Source organism: Monopterus albus, unplaced genomic scaffold, assembly GCF_001952655.1.
Source record: "Monopterus albus unplaced genomic scaffold, M_albus_1.0 scaffold212.1, whole genome shotgun sequence".
NCBI classification, from domain to species: Eukaryota; Metazoa; Chordata; class Actinopteri; order Synbranchiformes; family Synbranchidae; genus Monopterus; species Monopterus albus.
Genome location: NW_018128092.1, coordinates 214,000 through 224,392, shown reverse-complemented (window position 1 = coordinate 224,392; position 10,393 = coordinate 214,000). Strand labels below are relative to the sequence as shown.

At 44.2% G+C, this 10,393-nt stretch overlaps 1 protein-coding gene across 1 annotated transcript in view; it reads right to left on the bottom strand.

Annotated features, from left to right (window-relative positions):
- plekhg5b (pleckstrin homology domain containing, family G (with RhoGef domain) member 5b) overlaps window positions 1–10,393 on the bottom strand; it is a 64,230-nt gene that overhangs the window by 14,457 nt on the left and 39,380 nt on the right. Inside the window, 6 exon segments of the mRNA XM_020618986.1 lie at window positions 6,896–7,062; window positions 8,092–8,228; window positions 8,333–8,424; window positions 8,756–8,816; window positions 9,037–9,136; window positions 10,047–10,188. Of these exon segments, the coding sequence (XP_020474642.1) occupies window positions 6,896–7,062; window positions 8,092–8,228; window positions 8,333–8,424; window positions 8,756–8,816; window positions 9,037–9,136; window positions 10,047–10,188 (699 nt within the window).

Below are 10,393 nucleotides of genomic sequence, written 5' to 3'. Positions count from 1 at the left end.
CCAGCTGCGCCAGGACGAAAGAGGACCAAAACGAACCATTTCCAGAGAAACAAAAATATCCAAACCTCATGTAAAGGCTTCAGTAATCAAGGCACAGGAGTAATTCCAGAAGTCAGGAAGAATCTGCTTCCTAGACAAAGTGCAGAGCAGAGTGAAGCACTGCAGCTACTGTCCTGTTTGCCTGCAGACAGTGTGCACTGCAGGCCAACGGTCACACACCTACTGCAAGGATCATAAAGGTGTGTGTTCACCCTCAAGATGCAGCAGTCGCCACCTTTAGGCATCAGGTTCAGTTCTTTGTCTTCCTGACAAACACACAGCTGCAGCTCCTCCCACACCAAGTATAAAACAAAACCAAAAATGTAGCAAATCATCAGATTAGAAAAACTACAATCACATAAAATAGCTAATAAATAGCTGCTGTTCATCAGCAAACTGATTAATGTACTAACTGCTGCATCTCTACTTTACTATTATATCTACTCTGTACAGTAGATACAAGTGTGCAGCTTGTATACTTTATTATGGTATAACTCACATGTAAAGATCTTTGCAATCTTTACATTAAATCAGATTAGATTCTTCTTACATAAACTAGCACTGATGCCAGAGCAGACTTTAAAGTCCCAAACATAATGATTCTCACTCTGTTAACAAACTATACTGACTGTTGCATTGAGCTTCATGTTCTACCAAGTTTCAGTCGCGTCAATAAAGATCCATGTGACTGCTGCTGATTCAGCCATTGTCATTCAAAGCGACTGTGTGTAATCTCGACAGACAGAGAACACACGGCTAACTGCAGCCACATGAATATAATATCAGTCAAAACAGATTTCTCTGTGACAAACAAAGGAAATGTGTCACTTTATTGTCAGGGTCAAAATGCAGACAGTAAGAAAACCAGACAGTACCACTCCCTCCAACGTCTCAGCGGGTGAAATGCGGCCTGAAGGTGTTTGGGGCTTTTGTCAGCCGCTCCTGTCTGTTATGAGACAGCACTAGTTACTTTCCCAGTCTGTTATACCACAAATGTTGAGGCAACACCATAAGGTTATGATTTCTTTTTGGCTACACAAGCCTGAAGCATGCCCAGGAACGACCCAGAATGCATCTGTGTCTTGCACAGTCATCCAACACTTTCCAGTCAAAAGTTCCTAAAGTACTTTAGAAAAGGAAAGTGAAAGGTCACACAGATGTACTGTATGTTTTTGTTTCACAAGGCCCAGTGACTCCTTGAATGCCTTTCTGTGTTCTACTCCTCGTTACATAGGCCTAACTGTTCTGTAACAAAGCAGATGTTGCTCTTTAGTTCTCTGGGAGGTAAGGCTATGTGGCGTGAGTGGAACGGGATGCAATCTGAGTTGAGCGAAAGGCTCCATGAGCGAGGAACAGAAATTCTCACCGCTCTACTCTGCTTGTGTGGTCTGGCACTGACACGTGCACAGGGGAGATCCACTACCAAACTAATATGATCCTAATTTGAGCTCTCTGAATCAAATAATCTTGCTGTAAGTTAATAGACTTTGCCCTGGTACATGGGTTTTATGGAACTAGTTTGATTCAGACGGTGAAGCGTGACAGAGCGGCTGAGGTGGCCCGCCACCTTAGTGTTGTATTCACTGTGCTATGGCAAGTGATGAACTTGTGTTATGTGAAAAGGGCCAATAGACAGGAAGCGACGATCACATGTGTGCTCACTGCAAATCACAAGGTCTCAGACAGTCGGGCTATATTTATGACAGTAAAGACCGTAAAATTTGGTCTCGCTTTCTCTTCTCAGGAAAAGGAAAGGCAAGACAATGCCTGAACGGTGTTTTCCCAAAATCTGCTTTGACACAGTAACAGATAAACCGAGATTTTCCACGTCTTTTAGGTGTGAAGTTGTTTTTGCTCCTAACTGACAGCACACTGAATCACATATGAAGTAAAGCGTCCTGAGCCCTGGCCCTGAGGATTAGTGACCACACAGGTCAAATGAATCACAGCTACATTATAAACAGAAGCGTGATCCTGGCTGTGCACGTGACACAAACTTTCAAATCTGCCTTTGAGGTCAGTCAAGTCATGTGACTGCAGTTGGTAAAATGACCCCTGTGGCCACACGTGCTAACTGTAGTAGACCTCAATATAAGCTACATAACTGTTATTAGATGTCACAGAGGAGTTTTTTCAATCACGCACACAAAGTCATGCAGGTTAAAGGTCAAATCGGTTTCAGGTCTGTATGGATCAAAGGTGATTTGATACACTACCGATACCGCAGTGGGATGGGTAGCAGCACTTTATGGGAACTATCAGCAGGGTTGGAATGCTGTGTTAGCCAATCAGAGAGCTTGACTGAGGCTGCCTGTCATAAAATAATCAATCCTGAGCATCAAAGCTCTCTGCAACCTATCACAAAGCTGCCAAAGACTATAAAATGTAACATGCTTGAAAAATAAACTTGAAACACCCCAGGCAAACACAGCAGTAGCTCTATACAGCGAGGACAAGGCGGTCTGCTTGATCTGTGACGCCTGGCACAAGTTGCTGCACTGCCAAGACATGAAGCCGGTCACCAGGCAAATACCTCAACTTCTTTAAGCAAAGCCCTCGATTCCTTAAAAAGCAGACACGCTTGTGTTTAACGGTGAGTGCCAAAGCTGTTGCCATAGAAACAAACAGACCGCATGCAATGCCCACATGTCCACAGCTTCTATCCTCCAAACAGCTTTCATAAAATGCAGATAGGCACTCAAAATGGATCAGAGTTTCTACTGCTGAGTCCCAAACCGACGTATCAGCAGGCTTCAATGAGACCAGCTTGCTGTTTCTGTGAAACACTTGTACCACATAGGTTCACATCAAGAATGGGAAAAGCAGAGCCATAATTATTTTAATTATCAAATCACACACACATTATATTTTCACAATCTTAGGTTACTGGCTGTTGGCCACCAGTCCAAACCCCAAATATATTCATCCAACAATCAGCTGGTTGTGTCACTTCTACAGAAAATCACCACATACAGCTACACTGCAGAATTCAACAGGACCACCAACACAAACAGTGTGAAGCTCAGTGTTGTCGGCCTGATCTAGTGTGAAGCTCAGTGTTGTCGGCCTGACCCCACAGCTTTCATTACAGCACCAGCAGCACGTGACTGCCCCCGTGTGGACGGCACTGGACTTGTTTTTATCACCTACTCTTGGCACATCCAGTCTAAACCAGGGGTTTTCAACCAGTGGTCCGTGCCCATACACCCCAGAGCAGTGGTCCTCAGGTTGCTTCCTCGTCACTGTGGCGGTCCCTGGGTCACAATAAACCCCTGGTTTAAAATGTCAATACTTGCTGTACAAGAAATGACAAACAAAACAAAATACAACTAGACAGCACTCAGAGTGCAAACCTTCACCGGGGCAGCTCCAGTTCCCCATAATGCCATTCCACCTAAAAGCGCTATTCCCATTATAGTTTGGCCGTCACAATACGAGTTGTGTGTGTCTGACCTAGTGTGCGGCTTAGCTACACCCACGAGGTGCAGGGCAGAGCGGAGCAACTGACTGCATTCACATAAAAATCCTTCCCTCAGGGTTGTGTGGCGGTGTGGGAGTGTTTATTTGTGCTTTAGAACATAACCACTGTGAAACAATCAGAAAATAAAGTTTTATTTCTGTGATTCACTGCTTCATTTTACTCTCTCCATTCACTCTCCGACTCAATTGACCACCACTGTGAATCAGAATCAGCTTTAAACACACAAGGAATTTGACTCTGGTACTCTTTGTCAGTGGATTTAGAGCACAGGCAGTGAAATTTGGACATTAAAAACAGCTATGACGTGGATCCCTTCGTTCCTACCAAGAAGCTGCTGAGTGGAGCACAAGTAAAAAAACGAACAGGCTTGTGCTGCAGTTGTATCAAGTGTCTGGTGTTAGCTGCCATGCTAAAAGGGTTTCTGGCCTTAAGGGGTCTGTGCCAGTCACATAATGGAAAACTATGAATTAGCTCCATTTCATAGTGGTGAAGAGTCCTTTAAAAACTATTTTCTGGATCCAGATCAGCACCAAAATCTGTTTGACTGTTCCGTGGGCATACCCTCCAAAAGCTTTCACCAAAATCCATTCATTACCTTCTGAGCTATACTGTGAACAAACAAACAAACAAACAAACAGTTGCTGGTAAAAACAGGTCGGTCAGAAACTCCCCTCCCCTCCAGTGTTTGTATCCCCTAGATGACAAACTTTAGTGTCTTAACGCCACAGATGGGTGTAAAATGTTTTAACCAAGCCCTGATGTGCTTCTTTGCCCAAAGCAACGATGACATCAAGACTAGTCTGTTTACGGTGTGTGCACGTACACACACATCAAACTCACCCGCAAGTAGGTCTGGACTTTCCTCAAGGGTGTTTAACAACCAGCGACTTGTTTGAAGAACAAACGAACAGCTAGGCACCAGAAGCCGACTGCCTACACCTGAACACTGCTGGCTGCACACAATGTGAGGGGAAACCTGCAGTCGATCTCGCAGAGAAAGCTCAGCACTGACGCTGCCAAGGTAACCGTTTGGCCGTGGCTGTGTCCTGTACATGTGTGCACTCACAGAGCGCATATGGATCACAACATTAGGAGGATTCAAGTCTGAGCAGTTGTAAACATCTGGCATCAATACACATCAAAGACAATGCAACTGTTCATGTCAATGTTATTATGCAGAACGTAAGTGCTCACGCCGGAGGGGAGTTGCTAAGCAACCAACCGCTTTGCTCAGCTCCTCTTTGGCGACCACACTGTTATGCAAAGGAAGCAATTTTAATTGCTGATTTTTAAATAATATTCTTGTGAAATATTCAATGAAACTGTGTTACTGTTTTGTAAGAGGCCAAGGCAGCGAGCCCACAGACCTGCACAGCTGGCTGTTCTAACTACAGATGAAAAAACAGGACTATTAATCAATTGACAGAAAATTCATTGACAAATTTCAGATTGTTTGCATCATTTCTAGCAAAATGTAAAAAACAAGCATCCAAACAGAAATGCCTTACATTTTCCTTATCATACTTATAATGCTATGACTAACTGGCTTTATGTGACGAGAAAACTGGCCGTGCTTACATTTTCCTTATCATACTTATAATTCTATGACTAACTGGCTTTATGTGACAACAGCAGCTCAGCAGAGTGGATTAAGAAGGAGAGTGACGACGTCTCCACTGACTGTTTTCTACAGTAGTGACCGACCATGTGAATGTCAAATACATCCAAACATTTGCAGCAGCACCGAGACTTACACTGACTTGGCTGCTATCTTCCAAAGTAAGAAGCTGAAATCAACAAGCATTAATTCTACTTGTGATATTTTAAGTTAATGACATTTCAAAACACGTTTTATAACCTTTTAGACTCTGGGTCACTTTAATAATGAGGTACGTAGCTAACTTCCCCTACAGAAAACAATGAATCTGAATCGGCAGTTTGGAGCCATTTGAAGTTACATGAGTCAAATGACCTGCTGCCATTTTTGACCCCTCAATGTCGCAGCTCTTCTCCTTTAATGGCTCTGGGGCTTAGTGAACATCCTGTTTAATGATATACTCCTTCTCTGTCGCCACTTTTGTTTCTACTCAACAAAGCGTCCGACCTGACGAGGACTTTCTGGCCCTTGTTGGATGAGCAGTGTATCCCACTTGCCAAGGCGGCGACTGCTGCACGTTCCCTGATGCTTATTGACATGATGATTCAGATACTTAGGTTTTTAACATTATTTGCATTTTTCACAAATGATCACTAACAAGATGAGTTTTACTCTGTAAATCAGATTCCAGATCAGCAAACATGAATTTAAACACACACACATAAATTGGAATTATTGCTACACAATAATAAACTCATGTCATGTGTGTAATAGTGTAACTAATGAGTCTAATGACAGCCTCTGTTTTGGATGAGAAACAAGATGACCAGCTGATCCTTGTGCTGGTCAGTGGAGAACTGATCTAATTTATGTCAGCTACTGTGTGTACAGCAGTCAGGAGTCGTTTTCTTCTCAGTCCCTCATGTTTGCTAATGTGCAAGGTCATCACAAGCTGCAGAGGTCAATTTATAAATACAACACTTCTGGTGTAGACAGGAAGCCAATAGCGCCGGGGCACTCCCTTGTTGCCAAAACGCTAAGTAGACTAAACCATTATTTGTTTAGAAAGGGAAAAAAAACAAACAATCAACAGATTAACTGGTAACAAGTGTAACCGTTAGCTGCAGCTGTGGTTCTACAGCGTGGTCACTTGGGTCATGATACAGAAAAAGACACAAACGAAAGTTAATTTTTTATGTGCCGCTACGTGAACTTGATGACCGTCTGCAGGACCCTGCAGGCCTCAGTCAGCCTGTCAACATGTCTGCTCCGTAACAAAACAACCGCTTCCTGTCGCTGCAGGAAGCTCTGGAGTGGCACAACGTGTTCCTGAGTCAACTCATCATCATGTGAGATTCAAAGCTGCAACTAGCAGCACAGAGCACGTCGATGTGCACCTACACGTGCTCCCACAAAGAGACAATGGCGCAGCGGCTGGCAGACTGAAGCGGAAACCCAGAAATACATTCCCAGGTTTGTGCTGGGCAGATAAACGTATTAGCAGACAATGAGATCATGGCGGGGATTACCATCAGATAACACACTGCCCTGAGGCATCATGGAGCCGGAGGAAAAGGAAGTGAAGTTATAGAAAATAGTGAAAGGTGTGGCAAAACAGTAAGAGCCACAGGGTGTGTCTGTGTGCAGTGTGTGGTTTCAAGGGGGTGTATTTTGGTTTGATGACCCTGAGAAACTTTCATGTGCTGTGAGCTGGAGTGTCACTTGAAATATGACCTGCTGTTGAAAGACGGCGGTGTCCTTCTCTGACAGATACTCACCAACAGGTCGACGCTTTCTTTGCGTCCCAGAGAGCCATGCTCCACCCTCTCGCTGCCTGGGGTGAGGATGTAGGGGCTCTGACCTCCGGAGGGCTTCATGTTGGGCAAGCTGAATGACCTCAGGTCCTTCACACCCTGTTCCACCTTCAACTCATCACCTGGTCGTGCTAATTGTCAAAAAAAAAAAACAACAACACACACACACACACACACACGTGTGTGAGGTTCAGCGTGTGGGAAGGTGAATCATGTAAGCTGAAAACTTGACCAACCCTCAAACCAGTATTTATTTATTCCATGCAGAGGAAGCCACTGCGGTCAGAATGTCCAAAAAACGCTGAAGCGCTTTCTTTTCAAGTTTTCTTTTTTTTAGTTCTGAGTCATGCTGAACTCAACACCACACCCAGAGGACACACTCACCGTTTTGTCTCCAACTTAACAGGCTCTTGTAAACATGGCAGAAATGTTAACACTGACCAAAATTAGTATTAAATTAAACCTGCATTAGCTGATTTGTTTGACCACTTTCACATACAAGTAGTCATGTGATCCTCTTAAAATAAAGATGATTACATCTGCTTAAATCTTTAAGGTTTAGGGAAAAATAGAGATTTGTCTGAACAGCTGTGGACTTTCTTGCTGGTTTGTTTCAACCTGTGTTCAAACTGTATCCAACTCCAGACTGTGCAATGGGAGGGCAGCCGTTTCAAAACAATAGCAATTAGTCACGGTACTGCATCATCGTTTATGACAGGCTGAAACAGACCTTTGATCTGAAAACTGCAACGTGCAGGAAAAGGAATGGAAAGAAAGTGACAATGTTGTTGTGCTGCTGGTGCTGCGTTAATAAGATTCATGCTGATTGTACAAACACTCCTGGAACAAGGCGGAGCAGACTGCCAGCACAACACCATCTGTCCTGCTCAGTCTTTGTTATAGGCTGCAATTAAGTCTGGTATGTTGTGCAGAATACAGCGTGACTGCTACATGCAAGACTGAAACGTTACTCACTCTCTACGAACAAGGCAAAAGTCAGGCCTTTTATTGTGCTATTTATTTTAAAAGGGTTTTTTTTGCCCATAGTCCTTTTCACAAGGGCCCAACAACTGCATCAATTGTTATTCTTTAATCATTAGAACTGATTTTGAAGTCTGACAGAGGTATCAGTTGGTTCAGTGCTGTATGGCTGCTGTTACCTTTAACTTTGAGGTAATGTCCTCCAAACCGGTAAGCCTCAAAACTGAGGGACAGAGGTGTGTTGGACTGATCCAGGAACAAGTCGACCCGGGACAGCTCAATGCCGTTTCTTTCAAACACTGGCCCGAGCACCTCTCTAGCAGCACGTCACAGAGGAAACAAAAATGCACCCAGAAGCTGTTGGTTATGGTTCTTATCAAGCGCTTGCAGGACATTTTTTGTGTCCATTCACACTCTCACCTCAGTGTTTTCTTTTTCACTGCAGGTACAATTTCTGTGTTGATGTCCACGTTGAGATCAAACTTGAGGCTGAAGCACTCCTTACTGGGGTCCTGCAGGGGGAACAGACACACCGTTAGTTTACATGGGTGGGGCTGCAGCTCTCCCAGCCAGCCCCCGGCGCTCGTGCTGGGATATACCATGATATCATCACTGCAGAGTCATGGTGACTGCTGTCATATTGCACAACCCTCTGCATGCATCATACACCAGTTGTGAAAAACACGCTTGCGTCACAAGGAACGAATACGTCTCTCCACACCTGTAATGCCTTTCAGGCATAAACGCTGCAGACTCCCTCAAAGAACTGAAGTGAGACAATCGTTTCATGGGTGGATTTTTTTTATGCTGCTCACTGCAGCCTGTGTGCGTCTGATTACTTACATCAGTATGTCGTCTCCGTTGCTTCTTTTTCACCAGCTTCAGCCCTCCTGTTTTGCGCTCCCTGCAAAACAGTTACCCACACACTGTCACGCCTTTATCACATATGAGAAACTGGCTGTTTAATGTGGCCATCAAGACTTAAAAAGAAGTGATCACAATGTCCGTCAGGCGACACTGTTCATGGTTTTCATGTGTCCTCCACTGTGAGTACACAAGAGCTCTGCTGTCAGGTGGGAATACATGAACACTAGCATGATGTACTGTAAGAGAGGGTCACCGACCCGCGGTCGCTGCTCCCGTCATCCTCTTCCTCCAGGTCGGAGGGGGGGCTGGTGCGCGGGGGACAGGACCGTGTGGAGACGTTCCGAGCCAGGATGGAGGCTAAAGGTCAGGAAAACAAAGCAGTCAGTCCTTCTGTCTGGTCGAACCTAAGGTAACCTTTGATTTAAAGGATCAGTTCACCCAAATTACAAAGGAACCCTCTCTCTACCTGTCTCTACTCACTACTACCAGGGACATCCTGCCATGCAGATAGTTTGGCTTTAATTTGTCCAGCTTTGATATATATTCACATGGGGATTTTGTTTGTTGTGTTCACATTATATTTACCAAATTCAACCGTGTCATCTCTTTGCAGAATCAGTGCCAAGTTAGTCTGGCTCAAAGGTTTATCTTTATCCGTTATGTCCATCACAGTAAACGTCCATAAACCTGCTTAGAAATCCCAAGAAAGAATGACGCTCCTTTTAGCTGCAGAACCTGCCTGAGAATAGTCAAGTTTTAAGTTTCATTCGGTGATATTTTAGATTCTTCTGGCCATCCTTGGAAATGCTGCAAACATGGACTGCTGATAGCTCATTCAGCACACTTTTAATAGTGCCAGCTTGTCAAAATGTGGATGGAAACAGGATAAAAATGGGGCTCAGGCTGTACCCTATGGTCCACAGTGTCAGACTGCTAATACTGTTGCACTACTGCAGGCTACGTCGGCACTGAAGTGAGAGAATAAGATGTGGTTTGGATGAACTACTTCTTTAACATGAGCAACAATGAGAATTTTGCTATTGATATAAATGTTGAGACATTTGACATTAGACAAATGATCATAAACATCACAAAAGTTAAAAGTCTGCAGTTCATGAGAAATGCAGTATATGGGAGATGACCACGTGCGCTTTATTTAGACACCAACAAACACTCAGGGTCACACAGTGACATCCTGAAATGAGGCAATGGGTATGACATCACCGTCCGAGAAGGATTACCAAATAAAGAAGTACTGAGGGTGTACCTTGAGGTTGCAGGTCAAATCGAGGGTGCCGGTCAAAGTGCATGTTGTCTGTGTTCTCTGAATGGCAGCGCGAGTCACATGACTCACACAGGTGAAGGGGGCTTTTGGTAGTCAGGTCTTGGCAGTCTGGGTGGTGGCAAACCTGGACACAGAAACAGATGCAGACAAGAGAAAGTCAAATAAACCAAGCTTCCAAATACACAAGATCCCTGAATTCAAATACAGAAACATTTTAAAAGAATGGGCCAGAGTGAGAAGAGTAAAACAGTCACACACATTTAGAAACAACAGCTCCCTGCTGGACTACTATTACTGCCACAATTAAATGACCACAGAAGCTGCCACGG